The following is a 23,295-nucleotide window of genomic DNA, read 5'->3' on the forward strand; positions in this document are numbered from 1 at the left end:
AGCCTTCTCCCCGCCTGCCTGGGCACCTCAATCTGCAGCTACCAGAGAGACCACTGAGAATTGTCGCACGTCTCTTGTTCCCACAGTCAGACTTGCTCAGCACTTTGGAAACAATAGCTGCTTCATTGCTGAGTCGTGAAACAGAAAGTTAAATATATCAGCAGCAATGCATGAAAAATGCGATGAACAGCCTTCTGTGGGAAGAGATTTTTCCATGCCAGTGTGTAGGTATACAGGATTTGTTGGTGGTAGAAACTAGTAAGTAAGAAATCCTTCTTTTGTACATCATCTGCCAGAGCAATACTGTGAGAAGTGAACCGTGAGATTTACTAATAATAGCAGGAAGGAAGAACCCTGTTAAACAGAGATAGCAAAGTTGGAATGACTTGTGAGTGTAAATTCCAAGGTTATTTTTCCCCCGCCACAGCCTTTTTTATAGTCACCCTTGAGAAGAGAAAGGAAAAAAAAAAAAGGACCTTCAGGAGAAGAATCTTGCTTTCAAGAGAGCATTGACAGAGAAGAGGCAGATGCAAGTTACAAATGATGTAGTGTTGGTCATGTGAAAATGATGCAAAGATGTGAGATGAAGTGCAGTTGTGGCTTTGAAAATTTCTGTTTTGTGTTCTTATTCTAAGTGTGAATCACGTCAGGAGAGACTTATGGAACTGACTCACTGTATGTCCTATTAGTAGCAGTCGCAATTTTCTATGAGCTGCTTTCAGTTTTAAATGAGGAGAGGCATTGTTAGCCTTACAGGCACTGCTGTCTCAGCACTTGCTGATGGATTATTTACAGGGACTCAATTCACTGCTTTTGCTAAGTTCTAAAGGGAAAGACAGAAAAGCATTGCTTTATTTCACGGCAATAAAAATGATACATATGGGTACTAGCCATCTTACATATTTTAAAATGTTCAGCTCTTCATTGCTTTTCTCCTTTTTCTGAGAATTTTAATGGCACAAAGTATGCTCAAGTGTTTTATCCCCCTGCAAAGTACTTCATAGCAGTATTTTCCATTCTGAGACCCTCCATTAAACAGTTGAAGAGCTGCTAGCTTATTTACATCATGCAAAATCAAGAAATATTCTAAGATCCAACCAACAGACAAGATGGAAACTTCTCATTTTGACTATTATGAGCAAATTCAGGATTTTTTTTAGTATCTTTTTCACTCTCATGGGCTGAGATCTCAATCTGTTTGAACCAGATTTGAAGTCATTTAGCAGAACCTGAAAACAACATTTTAACTTTTCTATACAATTTGTTTTATAACAATGTTCTTCCTAAACTGAGTATTCAGCCTGAGATATTTGAAATTGAAAGGCAGGTGTTAATTTAATTGTAAGACAACTACATCTTGTGCCTTTGGCAGTGCTGTCAGTGATTTCAGTTAGGGCAATGCAGTTAAGGAAGTGCTACCTGCTTGTAATGCTGGGGATAACATGCAGGAGTACACTAGAACTAGGCTGGTGAGGCTGTCTCTATTTTGGGGGTGTGAAAGTCTATTAGAGGGGTGGAAAGGATAACATGAATGAATCAGTTCATGTTGAGGCACTGAGTTGCTAGCTCTGCTGCTATGAGAAAGGATCCACAACTGGACCATAAGTCCCTTGCAGGGACCTGGAGACCTTTGTGAGAGGAGCAGAGTGGACAAAGGGGAGCAGTATTGGCTTCAGACAGCTGGATTAGGTCTGCCTGTACGTCTTTCGGGTCCATGACTCCCACGAAGTCTGTGATCAGCAAGAGAATGAGATGGTGCCGATACCATGAGCAGGTATGCATGTGGGAGAGAGAGTGAGTCTCAGTTTCCAGTAGCTGTGCCCGTGTACATGCATGCACAAGTGCAAGAGTTAATATTTATTCTTCATATCCTGGCAATGGTCTCTCTTGGGTCTCCAAAAGTTAATTAGGAAAGAGACCAGCTCTGATGCATATCAGCTGTAGAAGACAATATTTCTGTTTCTGAGTACTTAGGATTAATTCCTACGTTTTGCCTCCTTAAAAGGAGGATATGCATGTATATGCATACATGAAAGGCTGGAGGGGAATTATGTACAACTAAAACAGTATGTGAAAGAAATAAATGCCAACTGCTATGTAATTGTGCATGGACAGACTTGTTCTGATAATTTCATACTATATTGTAGACCTTCCTTCTTTGGAGAAGTTGGAAGGGGATGGCAACACATGAGCATTCTCTTGGGAATGGAGCAGAGAAAAAAGCATTTGCTCATTGCAGTGGAAGGGTAGCCTATTCATGATAACATGCTGCAGTATGTCTTCATGTGACATGTCTGGTACTTACTAAGAGTGGAAATACAGCTTTTAAAGTCTCAAGAAAGATTAATACAATAATAATTTATCAGAAAATATAGATCTGTAGTTTCAGGAACTGCCCATTCCCTCGATTACTAAAAAATCAATTTATTTCTCGTAAGTGACTTTCATTCCTTACATTCACTCTAAAAGGATATTGCATAACTGTTGCTAGTTATTCTCAATATATTATTTAATGTGAAAGCCACATTTCAGTATTTGATCTATTTATATGTTGTTTGTACACATGAAGACAGACTTTCTTTGGACTTAGTTCATTGTACCTTAAAAATAATTTGAATACCACAGGTTTTATTGTAAACAATGAAGGATTCCAACCCTCAGGTCATTGCCGGTTGTTCAAAAAAGCACACTTGGGATTGCTTCAGTGATTATCAGTGTTCTCTTATAAAACTAAATAGGCTTTTCCTGTGATGGAAAGAAGATTAAAGGTCACATAGTTCAAAATAAGTTTTTGGACATTGCCAGATTAAGGAAAATAAACTCTTTCATTAATAAGGTCAACTTCTTTAATGTTTATTAGTTCATAAGGACATAAGAGCTGAAGAGAACTGGCAGGGACAGAATTATGTAGATAATATTACTTTTCTGAGGAACAGCGATTTCTTTCTGCAGCCCTTTTGGTAAAGTCCGAGTGATGTGGTCGAGCCCTTGAGCCTCACGTTGAGGTTCACACAGTTGACAATGTGGGCAAATGGTGTTTTCCTCTGAAGATATGCTTCCTTGAGAACTACACAGAGACTGACAGTACCCCCTAAAAATGAAATGTACTTTGGAATAGTTTGTGTTTTATTTCAGTTATGTGTCAGCAACATTCAGCAAGCACTGAAGAAGCGGGAGACCTCTTTGTAATTTCATTTGATTCTAGGTTTATGGACTGCAAAAAATGTGCGTATATTTGTTTCTATGATTTGTACCTGTATTGAGTATTGAAAAGGCATGGTGTTTAGCCACAGCATTCATGATGCAGTGTTTTTTATAAATGCAAAGTAGTTGGACTCGTGTGCCTTTGCTCGGTGTACTTGTTCCATACTACTCTGTGAAGTGCAAGAATTCAAGGAAGTGTGTCAACCATGAGGTCACCAAATTCAAGCATATCAGGAAATGTGTGTAGTTGTATCAGATTTACGCAAATACGTAAGTTTAATCCTTTGTCTTACGCAGTATTAATTTGCCAGTTGTAGTAAGTATCAAGAAAATTTTTGAATGGGTTAAAATACTAGTGTATTTTGCGGCTCTGAGCCGTTTCCTTCCCCTGCACAGCACAATAGCCTAAATTTCTCTTTTGGCTGGTAGCGTCCCTTAACCTTCACCCCTTTGCTTTTTCCTTTGTTCAGATGATTAGGTGTTTTCCATCTGCACCTCTACAGGAGAAGATTCTGTGCTTGTTAATTTGCCCTGACTTCCTAAGGATGTTGGGCTTATCTGATAATACTTTGTCTGTCCTCTTACCCCTGGAATAACCTTTGAACATGCTGCCCAGGTTCAGTTCACTCAGAATGAGGAGGTGACATCCAGCATACTGCGTCCTTACAAGCTGGATGAAACTCTGCAGCTGGATAGAAAGACCCCACCGAGGAAATAGCTGCACAGTGAAGTCAACCTTTACTCGACTGCAATCCAGGCCTCTCTAGCATGCCTTCTCTGATGTCTAATAAGGCTTAGGGAGTAATCTGTAATAGCATTTGCCTAATATGTAACAACGATAAATTGTGAACAGGCTTGCAGATATTCCAAAACATATTTAATCTGGTTTTGGTAGTAGTAGGATTCACTGTGTTTCTCAGAATAGTTTGTTTTCTCTGGTTACCATCTGGACAGCAGTATTATGTTCCTAGTAGTGATGAATGTGCTTGTATCTAACCACATGCTTGGTGGCTAATTGATATGGGCAAAGACTTCCAGACTCGGAATTAGACACTCAATTTTCTTTTGTCAGTGTCTTTGTTCTTCCAAAAATCTCATGCTAGGAACATCAGATGCAATGACCATGGTGTACCCTGGGCAATGTGTGGCAAATGACTCCAGTAGGACTAACAATTTGCAAACTTGCGTATGATTTAGCTGAAAACAGGCATAATTCAGTGAAAACAAAAGGCAAAGTGTGCAAAATGCATTTTTAGCTTGGAAAAACAAACTAACAAACAACAAAAGTCATCTGATAAGTTCAATTTTAATTGTGGTAAAAATTAATCATAATTTACTACAGCATCTCTGCTTCATTCTGCCCTTTCATTCCACTGCTCTGCCTCTTCAGTATCACTGTGCCTCTTTTTTATCTCCAGCCCAGCTGTCCCAGCAGGCATATTCTTCCCAATTCTCTCTATAAACCACCTGGCATGTTCTTGTTTGATAGGTTGTTCTTTGTTTAACATGAGTAACCTGAAGGAATCTTCCATTGTACTTTCCAAATCCTTCTCAAAATTGATTCCGTTTCTATGATTAAACTAATTGACATCTACTTCTTCTGTATGAGGGGACGCCTAAGAGTCTCAGTTTCTTTCTGTGTGCATATGTGTATTGTGCTCTCTAACAGGGACAAAATGCTTTCATAATATCACCCTTGAATGACCTCAAACCTTTCTGATCCCTGTCCTGTGTGTAGTCTTCATCCATCACCCTCCCGAAGTCAAGAAATCCCATGCAAAGAGATTTCTCTCATCTCTTTGCCAGGTGAGGGTGCTTCTCATGCTCATCGCTACCTGGAAGTATCCACCAGCTTTCCCAGTCTGCAGCTTGATTATTTACATTTCCATAATGTTTAACAGTCCTGGGATTAGAAGAAAGGAAGAACTGGAAATACTGGAAAACAGTTGCAGCTGCATATTGGCCTTAGACTCTGAGCCAGGTGAAATATTTACTCCAGCTAGGGTGCACCTTTACTGTCGTTGGTAACACTTTTGGCGAAAATGGTTGCCTTTGTAGATGGCGCTTGTGACCAGGAACTTTGAAAACGAATTTGTGAAAGTGTCGATCCTTGTGTTGAGCTTGTGTGTTGTGTCCTGACATCTCACTTCACCTTGCAGAGCAGAAGCAGGCTGAGGTGGGGGCCAGGTAACTGTGGTGGCTTCCCAGCATCTCAGAGGTGGTGCTGCTGTTTGGCAGCTAGAGGAAGCAGTGAGGAGGGAATGTTTCTCCTCGTGCTTAACAGGAAAAAAATAAAACAAAACGAAATTTGTCTCAAAGGACTGAAATTTTGGCCTTGTGCACCCCTGCCCATTTACTATACGATGTCTTGACACCTTGTATTTGTTTCCTTTTCCTCCGCTGCAGATTAGGAGAGTGCAGATAGGCAACTTGAATTATTTTATCAGCTTCCGGAAAGAGAAATAGCAGATCCTTAAATTAATTCCTCAGAACCGGGGAAAGCCGGATTCCCAAATGGGATTCAGCCTTCATTTATAAACGAGTTTTAGTGATTCATGTCCTGTGAATCTTTTATAACGTGGAATGTTGCCATGTTATAAAACAGAGAGGGAAAGCCTGAATTTAGATTACCAAAGAGAGATTTTTGTCTCAACTTTGGAAATTTTTTTGAGGAGGTGGAAGAATGTACTGTATTGAAAAACAGCCAGACCCCCTCAAATGAATCTTATTAATTCTACTTTCATTTCTTTTTATTACTCAGTTAGCTTTAAAGTCAAAGACTGAAGGCTATGGGATCAGCAAAGCTGTTCGAAAGAAAGCCAGTTCATCTTCTGTTTCTGTGTTTGTTGTCTTTACTGTCAGCTGTATTGGCATTTTGCTTGGTTTCCCAGAAATGTGTACTTCTGGCATGGTCTTTCAGATAGGGGATTTTTTTGGAAGCTTTCTGTTGGCAATAGTAGGATATGTAATGTGATGTATTCATTTTTAGCTGGATATAGGCGTGTTTGCTTTCACGTTGAGGGTTAAATTAGTATCTTTGGGCAGAGACAAGTAAAATGAGTGTTTTCCACCTGCTAAGCAGCATAATTTTTCTTCCATCAATAAGGTTTTGATCTAGGCACATGCTTAGCACCTGCTTTTCTGACTGGCTGTATTTGGCATGATGGCTGTTCATTATTGCAAAAAATAGAGCCTGCTGTCAGTCTCTAGAATTTTTTGGTGGTGTGCTTTGGTGTCGTTTCCTTGAGACCTTTTATTGTTCTATTTGCTGGTAAATTATTATGACTATACCCTTAACTGTGGAGAAACAAACAAGTTGTAACTTGAGAAAATTTGTCAACAAACAGATTTCTTCTACTATGATTAATACATATGTTTTTACTGGTTTCATGCTTTCATTTCGTATTCTCCACTTACAGTTTCTCTAAACTTTTTGTATAAGCTACCTTTTTAACCGTTTCTTTTCTGGTATCTGCTTGTGGAGTGCAAAAAAAAAAAAAAAAATATCATAAAAAATGTGGCCACTGATCCTCAATTCATAGATTATTTATTCATTAGAGCCAAACCTGGAAGTTTGTGATTGTCAGATCAGATTGCAGGCAGAAAGCAGGCCAGAAAGAGTTTTGATTTTTTAATCTGTTTTGTTTGTTTGTTTTCAAAGTGGTTTCCATGCACTTGACAATGAAATACATTGAGCGACCAGAAAACTCAAAAGTAGAACAGAGCTTTGGAGAACTTCTATGCTCAGAGAACTGAGCTGTTACAACTAAGAAAATGCTTTTTTTTTTTTTTTTTTTCTTCCTTTGATGATAACTGAGCATTTGGTCAGCTATGCTTTAAAAAAAGATACGCAGAACCAGTTGAGCCAAGAAATACATAATATGAAACACAGTCAGTAGGAGAGATACCAGCTATCTGTTTTTCTCTTTGAGAGGTTAAGTCTAAAGAGACTGGTAATGTCATAGGATGTCAGTGTCAAACAGCTGGTGCTGCCCTCGTTTTCTCACCTTGTCACAGAACCTTTAACCTTTTTTACAGCTGTGAAGGTTTTGAAGGAAAGCAGTCCACAGATATTTTCCCAGGTGCACTTTAATGTCTCAAACATACTTTTCCTTTCTTCTCTATCTGATCATCCATAGGTGCACTATGTATCAAAATGTCTTTAAATATAATCTAAAAATGCACAGTTGGTATTCAGCTGTTTTAAATAAGGGCCACCCTCCTTTAGCTTCAGTGATTAAGAATCTGAACCTAATTGTTCCTTCATGAGTTTATCTGCATAAAATACACTTCAAAGTTACTTCTTCCTAACCACAGGCACAGGGATAGTTCCTCTGCACAACATAAAGCCCTGAGCAAAGCCAGGACATCTCCATGTACTGTGACTTCCAGCAGTTAATGTGGAATCCTGCACTTAGTTGCAGCTCTTAAATACAGGTACACATATCTTGAAGCCTGCTGTGCCTTTGCTCTTGGTATGTGTCAATGATTTTTGGATAAATACACAATGATGTTCCTTAGCATAGATTTATGGGAGGCTTTTTCCTTATTTTAAAATTTTAAAGTGAAAGAACTTTTGGGGCAAGATCTTTAAGATTAATTTGCTGTGCAAATATACTCATGCTAAGTCAGGAGGTTTGCAGTCCGTTTGAGGATGAGATTGGAGTCTGAAGTACTAGATAAACAGCTACGTGGCAGCTTTATACAGTAGTATCCGGGGCTGGAGCACACGCTGTAATTGAGTCAACAAGGTCTGAATGTTGACAGAAAAGCAAATATAGCATGGACTGTGTAAACACGTGCCACGCATAGGTTTGCCTTAGAAAAGTTCCTTCATTGTGCGTTGTAATTCTCAGGCCGCAGGGAACAGAAATATTTCAAAACCAAGGATGCAGCAGATTTGGTCCACAGAGAAATAGTAATCCCAGAAAATACCAGAAATCTAGAAACAGACTGAGAAAGGGTAAAAAACATACGGAGTTTTTAAGGGAGTAGCTAGTAGAGACCTGGTATCAGCCACCTTCTATGTAAGAGGTTGCTGCAAGGCAGAAGATAAACCATTCTTTGTCTGCTGAAGATAGGACAAAGTAATGTGCTTAAAATGGAGCAAGAGATAGTTGTATAGCACATTGGGAACACTAATAATAGTCCCAGTGAAGTGACACAAATAGATTGCCCAGGGAAATGAGGTTGTTATGGGATGTGCTATTGCTCGTGTTTTTTAAGCTGAATGTGTTAAAAATGCGTTACTTGCAGTTGCTCTTTCTGGAGGAGACAATGGGCTGATCCCTCTTTGTCTCATTTAAAAAAAATATTTACAATGTAAAGACATTTACACTTCGTAGCAGCTACTCTTGTTACATTCCAGCTAGGCCTGGTCAAGGTTCTGCCTTCCTCTGACAACATTGAGCTTTCTTGTCCTAAAAAAGTATCTCTGACTCTTACATTGTCCTATCCATTTTAAGAGAATATCTGCCTAGAGGATAACGTGCTTTCATATCTATCCAGGGTAAAGAAAAACCTCCATGCCGTGTTTGAATGAGCCTTGGAACTGATTGAAGGCAGCTTTCATCCGAAGAAAGTGAACTTCGTATTTATAATTACTTGAATTATTTTGTAACTTTATGATTAAAATAAGCCTATAAACGGGGATATTTTCTTCTGACTAATGACATTTAATTATGCAACATGAGGCTTCAAATTGCCAACTTTTCAGCAAGCTATAAAATGTGTATAAGAAGACAGAGTCAGGGAGTCTACGTTTCTTACGAAAGATTGTGGTTTACAAGACACTCATCATGCTCTGCATGAGAATACATAGGTTCACTTCAATGCCTGACTCTGAAACAGAAATTAAAACCATGCTTGAGTTAGGAGAATTTGGTATGACTCAAATTTCTTGTAATTCACAGCTATGATGTTACTCTTAAAACTTCTGCAGTACGGGGGACTACTCAGTAAGCTATATATTGGAAGAGTATGCAGACAACCAGAAGATTTTCTTGAAACACGTGTAGTTGCTGAATCAACCTTGTAAATCTGGCATGAGCCAACAGATTTTGCACAATCCTGTACAGATAATGTGTTTAGAAAGTGAGAGGCTTGGGATTTAATTAACTTCACAATGCAGGGTTTTTTTTCCTTCTAGTGGCACCAGTGCTTTCCTTTTTTCCTTTATTTCCTTGGCTTCTGATAGGTGATAGGGGACTGTCAACTAATTTTGATTTAAAAATTGAGATTTTGATTTGGGTTTTTTCTACAAACCAGAAATGGCCTTTGAAGAAGTACTGAAAACAAACATATAATTGACAAGTACATTCACAGTTAGAAAATGGTCATTTTATTCTTGTAACTTCCAGGTCTGCCTGAGTGGTCTTCATGTTTTTTATGAAGTTAGAGGTTTGTAAGCAAAGTTTAAAGCTGGAGGTAACATCCCATATTTTCATTAGTAACGTGGACAAATACTATATAAACACACTGAGTGACACCAAAACGCAGTGGGGGGATCCTGGGGTAGATATTATTATATTTTATGTGCTGGTGGGTTCTTGATGAACATGGATTTGTCAGACTTCTTTCTTGATTTGGCCTCTAACAAGTTACATGGCATGGATATTGCAGTTTAGGGATATATAAAAAGAACTGAATGTGTGTTGGGGTAGTATAGCTTAAATCAGTATGTTTTTAGTGAGGTCTTCAGGTAGCTTGAGAACATGGTGAAAATAAAATAATTGTTAAGTTTTAAGGGTGTTTCTTCCCTGCAGATTTAACACTGACCTTTACCATTTCTCAGGTCCTGTGCTGCCTGTGCCTTTCCCTCATTCTGTTTATTGCAGACCTAGAGAAAAAAAGTGGCTGCTTGTGAACAACTCAGGATTATTTGACATAGTGCTGAAATGTTTGTCCTTGCACAGAGGAGATTGGTGAGAGCCAGAACAGCATTTTGGGCATTCCCAGATGTCCCCCGAGAGAGAATTCCTTAAAAAAGAATAATAAAAAATATACAGTTGTATTGCAGGGAAGAGGGAGCATACTCCTGGTGTCACAGAGGACTTCAGTGAATAGATTTTTCTTTAAAAATTTCAGAGGCTTTTAGGCAAGGTCTGTTATCTGACAGTGATGTCGTCTAGCTTCAGAAGAGACTTCTAAGACAAGGTCAGGAGTCTTTCCACTGGAGATGTGGAAGAAGTAGCCTGGACAAAATGTTTTGAGTTCTACAAAACTGCTCTGTAGGAGGGGCTGGCTCAGCTGTATTCTTACATGAAGATGTCCCTTCTGCTGTTGTTCACCAAGGGAAGGCCTTTTGCTATCTGGAAGTGATGGTCTCTGGGAGGGTGCTCAAGCCCTCAGAGCTTTCAGGTGGCAGGGAAACAATGCACCAGGGATTGACTGGGCTTTAAGACAAGCTTTCCTGCAGTTTTCTTTTTGAGAACAAAAGTTGATGGTGGCTGATATGTGGGAACTGAATGTGTTTCCCAGATCCTGTTGAACAGTTGAACTTCTCTTTGGAAAACATGTAACCCATTAATCTTCAAATAACACATTAAATGGAGTATTCTAGATAATTCTCACCTTAAGATTAATATTTATAGCAACAAGTGTCTTTCAGTAGAGAAATGCCTCTTTTTTTTTTTTTTTTCCCCTCTAGAAATTATTACTTAACACCATATTGAACCTCTGATCCTGGGTGATCAGATCTGGTTCTGCAGTGTCTTGAGCATCCCGTAACTTCAAGGAGGAGCAAATGTGAGCAGAGGAGAGAGGAAAACAGATGTACTGTCCCCTTGAACCCATATCCAAAACAGAAGACATTTCCATTCATGGTACACAGGACGCTTTGGGAATGTGACATTTAATCTAAGTTGAAGTGACCTGTTCTAGGGGAATACCCTGCCGTGTCTTTTCTCTTCTGGAATCATAGAATCATAGAACAGTTTGGGTTGGAAGGGACCTCTAAAGCTCATCTAGTCCAACCACCCCTGCAATGAAAAGGGACATTTTCAAACAGATCAGGTTGCTCAGAGCCCCATCCAGCCTGCCCTTGAATGTCTCCAGGGATGAGGCATCTACCACCTCTCTGGGCAACCTGTTCCAGTGTTTCACCACCCTCATTGTAAAAAATTTCTTCCGCATGTCTAACCTGAATCTCTCTTCCTTTAAAACCATTACACTTCGTCCTGTCATAACAGGACCTGCTTAAAAGTCTGTCCCCATCTTTCTTAGAGGCCCCTTTTAAATACTGAATGGCCGCAATAAGGTCTCCCTGGAACCTTCTCTTCTCCAGGCTGAACAACCCCAACTCTCTCAGCCTGTACTCACAGCAGAGCTGTTCATTTCTGATCATTTCTGTGGCTCCTCTGGCCCCCTCTCCAACAGGTCCATGTGTTTCCTGTGCTGAGGGCTCCAGATCTGGACACCGGACTCCAGGTAAGGACTCAGGTAGTCCTGCAGGAGGCCTGTGGATAACTGGGTTTTACATGTCTTGATTTTTGAGGTTATCTTTGAAACACCTCTCTGAAAACATGTTAATCAAGGAGTGGTTGGGGCAGTGAAAAGGTTTATTTGCCAGACAAAGAAAGGGAAGGAGTTGCTATGCCTGGGAGCAGTACTGAAGAGGAAAAACAAATGGAACAAGAAGTGGTGTTTGCAGAGTATCAGCTCTGGAATTTCAAAGGGTTTTTTTGTTTTTGTTTTTAATTTTAGATCTGACTAGCTTGTTGGAAGATGACATTTATTCCTGCCTGAAGCTGCTGTTCTGAAAACAACAGTTGAAGAATGTGGAAGAATTCAAGCCTCCGCTGCCTTTTAGTACTAGCTATTTTATGTTTAAGCTTAATATATAGCCAAGAGATAGGTAAGTTTATTGCAATGCAGTTCACTAGTTACTTTTTTTTGTATCTTCTGCCCTGACAGCATTTATGTTGCTTTCCTACGATTTGTATGTTCTAAGACTGTCACCTTTGTGGTCCTACACCATCCTAGAGATGGAGGTACTACCAGTCCTGGTCTCTGCTTTCCAGCAACCAGTGGCATCTGGTAAACCAGTGCGAAGTTGGCACAATGCAACTGTGATAGTCTGCATATGCAGTTGATGTAAATGTCCACATTGAGACCTTCTTGCTGTGTGTCCGGTATCTGCAACAATTTCACACATTATCTTCAATTGCCCTTCTGTCATTAATTGCCTTCTATGTGAGACAACAGAGGAGAGCAAAAAACTCATTAAGTTTATCATCAAAGCTTGTGGTTTTGCCATTGGCCCAAAGCCTGCTTATTAGGCTAGGCTCGGAATGGCTGTTGTGGAAAGAGACAGCTGCCTGTGTCATTGGACACAAGTATAAACCCAGATTTTAGGTACTTCTAGAAATCTGACAGTCTGTGGTTGTCTGTAATCAGGCACACAAATAATTCAACAGTTTTAAAATAGTGGCCAGACATGCATGCAATGAAAATATAAAAAGAATGGCTCTAGATGTGAACAGCAGCAGGTGTTTTACAGTTGGTAATTTTTGACCTGCAGTTTGTGTCTGTATTTCTTACATGACTTCAGGTTCTCTGGGGCACTCTCAGAATTTAAAATGCGTAACGCACAATTTACGTAAAATGATCTGTACTTGGGATGTCTCGTCTAAAGGAAGACATGGACAAACTGACTTTTGCTACACTACCAAGTAAGTCTGCTGTATACCTGATTGAAAACTGCCTAATTGTGATGAAAGTGTACTTATTCCTCAGTCACTGCCCATGGAATTTGTGATGCTGTTGTTTCCGAGCATCTCCCCATCAGTTTTCCTTGGGTGGTGCTCCCTCCAGGCACTGTTAGCTCAGGCAATGGCAGGGTTTCTGGCAAAGTCTTGTTTCATGCTAACAATTCTGCCAAAATCTCCTGCTTGGTCTCTTCAAAGGGCTGGAAGAGCTCATTTACTCAGACTTCATTTACTCAGACTTCTCTGTGTGTCTGCCTAGCCCTTGCTCAGAGTTTTCATGAGGGACATCTTCATACCAGGTTCAATCCAAAAGGAAATTATAGTTGGAACAACTGAATCCTGATGCTACGGGCCAAAGTGGTAGAATATATGACATAAGTGTTGAGATTCACATGTGGAAAAACATGAAAAATCTCTTGGTGGCTGTCTTACAGCCTTTATAAATTTTAAGCTGTCTGGAGAACACAGTATTAGAGGAAACATAAGCATTATTCCACAACTACAATAGCTTTCTCGAAGTGAAAGCAAGTTGAAAATTTTGAGAAAAGTTAAAAAAGTTGAATCTTCAGTGTGTTTTTCACTAATGAGAACTACATGTGCAATTCCCCATGCTGTGGGTCTGCCAAATACTTATCATGTGCTAGGGATGAGTTCAAATCCTTTTTGCATCTCAATCCTGCCCCCAATCCAGATATTAGTACTGTCTTTTTTCCTGTAAATTCTGCAGTCAGCCTAGACTTGTCCTTGGGGTCCCGGGGCTTGGCTGCACTTCTTCCACCTACATGTTTGATTTTCTGCATCTAGTTATTCCTCCTGCATTGCCAGATATCATTTCTACACAAAAGAAAACCAAAACACATTTGTGTGACATTGCAGCCAGGGTTCAAGAATGTAGAGTTCATGAGGTACTGCCCTCTAAACAAGAACAGTTGTGTAGCTGCTGCTGTTTCTCCTTAGCAAAGCAGAACAGGCTTTGGTCCCTGAAGCAGAGAGGCTGAGGACTGAGCTTAATGCAGATCTCCCTGAGGGAAAGAGATTTTGTTTTTCAGTTACCCAAACATCCTCTAATAATATCTCAGTACAGAAGAGGAATAGCCTTTCTGAGCACTCAAGTCTCAGCTGGCCTCCACTAGCCCAGAGTCTTGCATGAATCTTAAAAGTTCAGCCCAAGCTCTTGACTCCGGTTGATGTGAGCTCCAGGATCTTGTTCCAGTTCATAAGTGAGTAACTCCCTCAGCAGGAAGTCTGGCATTGTTCTCTTTGCTTGCCTTCCTCCCATCATTCCCCCAAGAGGAAGGTCTGGATTTTTCCAAACTTTTTGCCTTTCTAGTTGCACATCAGTGATAATGAGCAAAGGGACTTGACCCATCCATTATTGTTTCCTGTATGTATCTATGACCTGCAGACAAACACCAGATCACATTGTGCTGAGCACTGCACAAACAATATGCACAGCCTGTATTTCCATCTGGGATCTTAGCAGTTCTCTCTACTGCCCTCAGCGCTTTCCCTGTGAGCTGAGCAGCAGAAGGGAGCTAAAAGATTTGCTCTGAGATGGGGACACAAATGGATGAACCTGCTCTTTGCACCCGTATGCCATCAGTTTGAGAAGTAATGGAGGGAGAGAGAGTCAGGAAACATAAGGGGAGGGGGAGGTACTTTTGGATTAATTTGCTTATTTTGAAATATTGATTCATGGTGACTAAAGGTTTCAAAAATGTGTCTTTTGGTTAAAAAGTCAATTTTTCAGTTCAAGGCTTAACACCTAGCTAGCTGCATTATACAACTGCTACACAGGGAATGCCTGTTAATCTGATACTAACCAAAGCCTATGAAAGTCTTACTGCTTCACAGACTTGCCATGGAGCTCTGTTATATTACAGAGAATTTGTGTTTTATTAGTGTCCTAGGAACAGGACTTAGCTTGCCTTAGCTTCCTTCAGCTGAAATATCTGCTTAATCCTCTCTGTCTTTTCAGTGACCTTCCGCCTTCAATGTGTTTTAAAACTAAGGAGAAAAGGGTTGAGATTCCAGTCCCAGAGAGCTCCACCACGGTGACAATAACCACGAACAGCATTTCTGGAACTCCTTTGACTACCAAAGAATTTGAAATTCAGAAGAAGGACATCTGTATGTATGAGGTTTTATGTGTGTATGTAAGGCCTTTATACAGTGATTAACAATGCTCCAGAATTGTATATACTTGAAGTTTTCTTTAGTAGTGTTCCTGTATGTAGAATATTTGTGTGCTGAGTCCATATGAATCTGCCATACCTAACAGGTTGTTTTCTCTCCCCTTCAGGGGAAAGAAAACGCCTCTATCCATAGATCATAGCAATCAAGAGCAGAATATGAGGAAAAAAACAAAGTTCAACACTGTTACATCTTCCTCTGCTTGTTTGTTCATAATTGTAAGTTAGGAAGGATTTGTAAATAAGTTCCTAATCTACATACCCAAATACCTGCATCAAGCATAAAGTGCATTAGCTCAGACCTGACCCAGTAAAGGAAGAATGAACTTCTTAGTGCCTGTTCTCCAACTTTAAATGCTGAACTGCTGCAGAATTAAGTAGTTTATTTTTGGAGTATCACAAAATTTTAAGGGCAGCTATGTCACTCCTGACAGGATCATGTTTTCTTAATATATGCACAACTTACCCATTCTGTTCAAAAGTATATGAAACTGAGCAAACGCACTTATGCTTGAGAGGTAGGCTGCATTATATTGCAGTCATAGATAAATTTGACTTTTCCGCACTTCCTTCCTCCCAAGGGATGAAGTTGTAAGCTGAAGACAGTGTTGGCACCATCTGCTATACTTGCTCATAATTTCTTCTTTGGTTTCAGTTTTCCTGGTTATTTCTTTAGTGTAGTGCAGTCAAAATCTAAAGTCAGTAGCACTTCTTATCCGTGGCTCAGTGTTCTCTTCAGCTGAGAGCAGCTCAAGAACTTTAACTAAACTGAACTCAAAAATATGTGGGCAACACACTGGCTTCTTCAGCATCTTGCTGATGTTGGGCAGGGTGGGTCTCTCTGGTTCTGGTTATCACAGGTAGTGTGTTGACCGTGCTTTGCAGGCTTTCAGAGCCTTGGCCAGACCAAAGTTGCATAAATCACACATTTTAAAACTAGAATTTATCCTGCACCAGGCCCAATTAACTGCCATAACCCTTGTACTACCATAACCCTTGCCTGGTACTCAGGCTCTTTCTTGCTTCACCATGACCCATTCATAGAAGAGATGCTTCTGTTTAAGCTCCGTGTCCTGTCGTCATCACCATGTCATGCCTTTGATATTTCTTGTAGCGTAAAATCACATTCCTCATGTTTTTCTTCAGAGGCACATGTGAGCTTCTTCCACCCTGTGCTTCTGCTTTCCTTTCTCCCTACTCTAGCTTCTGTTGCATGTCCCCTTTTTCCTGCTGGTTGCCAAGCCCCAGTTCTTCCTTTGGGAGATTTTCCATCATCCTCCCTAGATGTGTTCTCATGTACACTTCAAAGACTGATGCCATGTTTCCTTTAGCCCTGCAGCACTGAATGAAGATTGTGAAAGATATGTCTTCCTTACTATGCATTATGGAGAGTCATATTCGTGATCAGTTACTCACACATCTGCATGTTGATGTGTTAGAAGAAAATGCTACCTGATGACTCACTAGCACCTGTCCTTTCCTGGGAACTTTCATGTTCAAGTAATGACAGAGCCTATCTTATTCTAATTACAGAGGTTGAATTACATGTTTGCATGGCTATTAGCCAGTTGAGAGCAGAGACATGTGGCTGTTAAACACCTGCAGGGCTGGTATTGCTGACTAATGACTTGGATGTGGCTTTTTTCCCTCTCTCCTTTTCAAGCATTTGTTCCTCTCACTCCACGCATTCTTAGTTTAACACCTGACTTTTCAACTTCCACGTTAAATCTGAAGTGGAGTGATAATGGATCAGTCTTCCCGTATGGACTGGATGCCTTTTGGCAGATTCAGATACTTCGTAAAGAAGCAATGGAAAAAGTCACACAAGTAAGTCCTTTACTTTGTTTATGAAAAACATATGTATGATGTGTGCCCTTGGTAATATTCTGGGAGGTGATTTGAAGGAAGCTGAGAATAATGAAGATAGTAGAGCTTTGCAGAACCTGAGTGTAGTCATGCTTCTGGTAGGTAATTGCTTGTTAAGTTTCGAAGTTTTGAAGACAGTGGCCACCATACTGTCAGTACTTAGTCACAGGTATGTGTTTGTTGTTGTTGGTTTGGCTTTTGTTTGTTTGTTATTTTGTTTGGGGTTTTGTGGGTTTTTGTTGTTGTTGTTTTGGTCTGTTTTGCGTACATGTGTTTAAATTAGTACAGGTTTTGCATGTTTGGGATTTTTGGGGGGTCTTTTTGGGGGTTTTTGTTTGGTTTTTGCTTTTTGTTTTTGTTTGGGTTTGGTTGTTTGGTTGTTTTGTTTTGATTTTAATTAGTATTTGCATATGACTTTGGCAGATATTTTACACCATTATCTCTGCTTTGCTTTTACAACAGTGTCTGAAGTCTTAGTGATCTTTGAATGTTCAGTTTTTTGGGTTTTTTTTTTGGCAATAACAGTTATTTCAGGCTAATTTATAGCTCTGTCCTCTAAGTTTTAGGAATGGAGAAGAGGTAATATGTGTGGCCTGGGACTAATACTGGGAGAGGCCCAGGCTACTGCATTGCAATATTTACCTTTTCAAATGCTTGGCGAGTTTCCTGCTCTCCTTCAAATGTCTGCCCTCTGGTATTTCTGGCTGGCAGTCTACCTGGCTGGTGGCATCTTAGGCTTCTGTCCAAGTAGATTCACAACACAACTAAGTTAGGTGGGACATTCCTAATATGTATTAGGATTTTGTGTTTTACTTCACTTAATTTGCCATTCTGTTGACACCTGGAAGATGGTAACTAATTGCTAACAGGTGTTCATAAACTCTCTCTTTTTTGGGGGAAAACTTTGTAGGTAACTTACTATTCAAAACTGACTCATGAAGACATCATTCTTTCTTGGAACTGGACATCAGATATGCCTTTGGAGTGTACATCGCATTATGTGAAGATTCGCTGCTATATTAATATAACACAGTTTGTTGGCCCCAAGGATTGGAGTGACTGGAGCCCTGTAGCAGAGGTGCCTGGTATGTTTGTTCCCTTGCCACCATGTGGACTTTGATTGCTTTATGAAAAGTAAGCCAAAATCAGAGGGAAAACATTAGGCAGCAATGGGCTGCTGTTTCTAGTTGTGTTTTGATGAGAGAAATAATGCAATCCTTAGTTAATGAAACCTAGTAAACATTGACTTGTATGCATTGGAGTGCTCCTAAGTCACATTTCAGCTGATCAGCAACATGTTTATGGCAAATTGTTCATGTGAGGATTTTTTGGTTTTATTTTCTGTTCTTTCTTCTCTGCTAGGAAAAGATACTGAGCCCCATGGGAGTGGAGTGTTTCCTGAGGACACTGTGGTGGCAGTAGGTTCAGATGTGACAATTTGTTGTGTCCATGAAGAAGGACAGCAGATACAACGGATGACTTATGGACCAGAAATATACCCAATGATACATCTGAGCAGTCGGAGCAGTGCAATCAGAGTACTAAATGCCAGTGCTTCAGATACCAGTGGGACAAATGTAGTGTGCATACTGTCTGGAGATGAGATGGATGGAACTGTCTTGTTTGTAGGATGTATGTACTGTTATGTTTACTAACCTTAGGAAAGTCAAAATCATTTTGACACTTTTTTGGTTCTGGTAGGAAACAAATAATATTGTGTCCTTTTTCCCCTGGTCTTTGTTTTCTGAGGATGAACTGGGATTGAACTTGTTTGATTTCACTGTAGAAACTCTATCCCAGGGGTGTCAAATTCATTTTCACCAGGGGCCACATCAGACTCGCGGTTGCCTTCAAAGGGTCGAACGTAATTTTAGGTCTGTATAAAAGTAGGAGTAGTTACACTTAATACAGTCCAAAAATTACATTCGGCCCTTTGAAGGCAACCATGAGTCTCATGTGGCCCCCAGTTGACACCCCTGCTCTAGCGCATGGAGAAGACACCAAGACTTTGAGAATGAGGAGATATCCTTGTAAATCCCCTTCTCTGAGAACCTGGTCCAGTGCTTCACTCCTTGATCTTTTTATCTAAGGCACTTCTTCATGATCTGGAATACTTAGTAGCTTATTTCCATATGAAGATTCATCCTTGGTCTCTTTCACTTTAGGTTTACATCTGTTCTAGTTTGGTCCATGACAAGGTGAGAGTAAGGGCAAGTGAAAACATCGATTTAGCAACCAGTCAGACGAAGACAATAAAACAGTTAAAGTAACAACAGGTGCTCACCAGGGCAGTAGCTCCCTTGGAACTGATCACAGCAAAGGAACCCAGCTGACAGCTCCTCTTTCCTGGAAAATCTTCTAAACATTCTTTGAGTATTTTCTTTAAAGATACTGAATAACTGTGTATCTTCTCTGTGTTATCATACCAGCCCCAGAAATCTCTTCCAGATACAGATGCCTCTTAAACTACTGGAAGTACTTGGTTCTTCTTTCATATAAAGGGTCACTTCAGAGCTTTGCTTGGTTTCCTCACGGGGGTTTGTTGAGTTATCATCTTCCGATAGCTGCCCATTAGAATCCTGTTCCCCATTACAAATGCCTGCCTTTGAACTTAGGGTCCTTGGGGCTGAGGAGACGAGAGGAGAGGAGACTGGGATTACTTTGAAAGTGTGTACCTGACTCCAGACTGTGCCTCCTGTCACAGACTTTCTGTATTAAGTGTGTGATAGCAAATGAAAAACAACATTCAACCTTTTACAGCTTCTCAGTGAGATGCCATTTTTACATTGTTTGTGCAGTATTTTTTTTTTGTGGGAGAATCTTATAGGTAACTAAGTCAGTGGTTCATGAACAAAGGCTGTGATAATCCTATAAGTTTTTCCCATACAGTGGTTTTTGAAGAGCTGGGATCTAGTGAAGTCTATTCCTGATAGGGCTGCTTCTTTTGGTACCTACTTAGTGGGAGGGGAGAGAACTTGTCATGATGCTTTTGCTTACAAGAGGCATTTGGAGAAGAAAAGGTAGAGGAAGTAAATATGGATGCACACCACCTTGGTTAAGTCTAGGTCTGGCATATAAGTGTTCTTTTTGGTCTGCTGCTCATAGTCTGAACAAAGCCTGCCAATGTTGCCTCTTCTGTTAGTGCCCCTTCTCTAGGGCAGCTGTGTGGATATTTTTGTATTACCTCTTGGAGAACAGTGTATCAGACTGGAAATAAGTTCCCTGCTTAGTTTTGCCTTAGCATGGTTACCCTCTCTGTTGGGAACACTGCCCATCTTCTTCAGGAAGGCTTTCAACACTGTTCTACTATGGGAGCAAAGAAAAAGCTTTACGAACAAGCTTTACAAGAAAAAGATGGGCACTTTCAAAGCAATGGTGAAGAGAACAAGCCATTCAGGCCTTGCTTTAACTTTAAAATTCAGCATGAAATTCGTGCTAAAGGCAACATCTCCTTGACATGACTTGCTTGGACGATTCAAAGAGGTGGTGGGGCTGGCATGTCAGAAAATGTGATGCACGGCTGACAGCATTCCTATGTTGCTCAGCGGCTAAACTGATGCTCAGAATTTTGTAAGTGTTTGGCAGAGTTTCAGTGAAACACTTCCAGGTCAGAGCCTGGAGTTTGTGAACATATCTGCATGTGATTTACCAAATTACCCACTGAGTTAGAAGCCTAGAGTCAAATGTTAGTCAGATGGGGTTGACAACAATTATCCATCTGTTTTATTGGGGGTTTTTTAAAGCATATTACTTATATGGTTGGAGCGTAACTATTACCATGTATTTGTGAGACATGCAGTCTAGACCCAGGAGAAGGAATGGTGATGCTTTCAGGAAGCTGATGACCCACTAGGATGCCGAAACATTGGCTAACTGTTTTGGCTTTCTTTCGTGCCACAGATGCCCCTGATATTCCCCAAAACCTCAGCTGTGAAACATCCAACTTCCTGATAATAAAATGCACCTGGAAACCAGGCAGACCCAGTGGACTATATGGAAAACGAAGAACAAAATACAGTTTATTTGAAAGGTAAAACAATTCAGCCCTAAAAGGAGTAAAAGGGTAGAACTGGAATACGTCTATCGCTGTCTGTGACTTACTGCCCTATGCCTATTTAAATGAGATAGCCTCCATATTTACAGCCTAAAATACTTTTCAAGAGTTTTTGGAGAACCCTTGTTTAGCTCTGCAAAATTCCAATTGGGGTTAAGGATGACTTTTCCCAAAGATTTATGCCATCATGGACTCATGACAAAATAAAGGCCTTAGTGTGTCAGGCTACTGCCAACATGTAGATAAGACCACTATGAAAATACAGGGAGATAGTAGGAGTCATTCACTTTTTTTTTTTTTTTTTTTTTTATATGCAACCTGTTTCTGATCATCTGTCAGCCATTTACTGAGCTTCTGCTATGCCGAATGACAGAAACTCGCTGAGAAACAAACATAAGACAGGGCATGGGGCATTTCCCAAATGCTACTAGGGAAAATAGCAACATACCCATTCTCTTCCCAGCATTAAAACCTAGCTAGTGCTGACCAGGCGAAGTGCATGTTACCTGGAAAACACTGAAAGAGATTAATAACACTGGCATCATCCACAGAAAAATTGAAGACTGGTGTCCCACCAGTTTGTCTTGCATCACAGGCCATGTGAAACCTTACAAACTAAAAGCCATTGTTTTCGAATAGCACTTGCAAATGGGATTCTTTGGTGATTATGGTTAGAAGTTAGTGAGGAGTTAACAAGATTCCCGTGGCAAGGAGGCTCCCCTGTAATGCCAAAGGAGCAGTCAGGGAAAGGAGCCAGGAAAGGCCTGAGTCACACAAATTGATGGGAAATGGAGTCTCATGGTGGCTTTGAAGCAAGTCAGAGGCAATGAGGATTTAGTTATGGTCACAGATGTCATCCACGATGCTAGTGCTAAAAAAGTCATTGGGAAGGGTGCAAAGAGGTGGACAAAACAGAGCAGGTATTCAAAGGAATTGAGCTCCAGTCACTGGCTGCCCATATTCAGCTCATAAACGAGGACGTAGTTCAGACTTGTTTTGCTCAGCCCAAAGCTGTGAGAAGATTAATGTGATGTATTTCAGGGTAAATATTCTCATCCTTGTTCTCAGCCCACACCGAGCTATTGAAATAGGGAGTGTGGTGTGGAGAGAGCTCAAAACTCAACTAAAACACAATAAAAATGCCTGAAGGAAGAAGTTAAACTTCTGCTACTCAGTGAGAGATTTACACAGATTGTACTTAAAGCAGCTTCTATATACATGCATATATACAGAAACACAGTTTAGATTTTACCCCTAATGATGCAGCTCTGGTCTTGGCCATTAACAGACTGGCTCTCCTGCTTTTGATTTAAAACCAGCCAAGACTAGTGGATGTATCCCAGGTAACAAACCTTAGTTTGGATTTGGCAGGGCTGACAGAAAGACGTAATGTGTGTCACATTTCCCAGTTCAGAAAGCAATTAAGAACACTATTTAAATGCAAATGTATGCTGATCCGAACAAAGATACTTTAAATCAGAATCTTAGTTGTGACTTGTGAGGTGGTTTTACAGGACCTACCTGTTTTCCAGGCTTTTGAGAAGTGAGAGGATGGAAATGTTATGCTAGTGGAAGAGGAGAGTTTCACGTGAGAACAGGGCAAGTCATGACTGATGCCACTTTAACCTGTGTTGTGGTGTTAGCTATGCCTCTGCAATCAAATCACTCTGTAAGCCATGTGTCAGCGAAACCATCATTCTTTACTGTGTTTTTGGTCTAGACTTCTGACTGTTGCTAAAAATAGTTCAAAAATTAAGTTGTTCCCCTGCCATTTTACTTTGTAGAATATCTGGTAAAAATGTTTCATGCGAAGTCAATGAAATGAACAGAGAGCGTGTCTGTGGCTTTCCAGTACTGGCTGATCAAAAAACCTACGATTTCATATTAGGCGTCTCCAATCCTATTGGGCAAACAGAGTCATCGCTCATGGTTGATTTAACTCAAAGAGGTAAGACTTAAGATCTATGAAGGCAGACAGATATATTTACTGCATCCTAGCCATTTGTTTGTTTTGGGTTTGAAGAACTCTGACATGGTAAACTTGTCATTATTTTGCTTTACTGTCACCAGTATTTCGCTGCATTCAATAATTTGAACTTGAAAAGAAAATAGGTTAAGACATGTCCTGAGGCAATGATTAGGTGTACAGGGAGATGCCAGTTCTTAGCAGCAATCCTACCAGTTTGGATACACAGCTGTACGGCTAAATGCTACTTGTGATGTAATAATTATCCAGTTACTCTTTATGTATTACTTCATATTCTATTACACA

General features: G+C 40.3%; 1 protein-coding gene across 9 annotated transcripts in view; it reads left to right on the top strand.

Annotated features, from left to right (window-relative positions):
• Positions 1 to 23,295, top strand: part of LIFR (LIF receptor subunit alpha) — a 56,148-nt gene that overhangs the window by 10,134 nt on the left and 22,719 nt on the right. For 6 of the 9 annotated variants that reach the window (XM_082075808.1, XM_082075809.1, XM_082075812.1 and 3 more), the window contains 8 exons: positions 11,908 to 12,058; positions 12,755 to 12,875; positions 14,890 to 15,041; positions 16,767 to 16,930; positions 17,880 to 18,054; positions 18,332 to 18,601; positions 20,870 to 20,999; positions 22,808 to 22,971. In XM_082075808.1, coding sequence (XP_081931934.1) covers positions 11,980 to 12,058; positions 12,755 to 12,875; positions 14,890 to 15,041; positions 16,767 to 16,930; positions 17,880 to 18,054; positions 18,332 to 18,601; positions 20,870 to 20,999; positions 22,808 to 22,971 — 1,255 coding nt within the window. In that variant the 5' untranslated portion in view covers positions 11,908 to 11,979. Of the gene's footprint in view, positions 1 to 11,532; positions 11,632 to 11,907; positions 12,059 to 12,754; positions 12,876 to 14,889; positions 15,042 to 15,213; positions 15,323 to 15,398; positions 16,604 to 16,766; positions 16,931 to 17,879; positions 18,055 to 18,331; positions 18,602 to 20,869; positions 21,000 to 22,807; positions 22,972 to 23,295 lie in introns of those variants that run through there. The other 3 variants (XM_082075813.1, XM_082075816.1, XM_082075815.1) reach the window with 3 other exon arrangements.

This window comes from Streptopelia decaocto (genome assembly GCF_964273445.1).
Source record: "Streptopelia decaocto genome assembly, chromosome: Z".
Lineage (NCBI taxonomy): Eukaryota > Metazoa > Chordata > Aves > Columbiformes > Columbidae > Streptopelia > Streptopelia decaocto.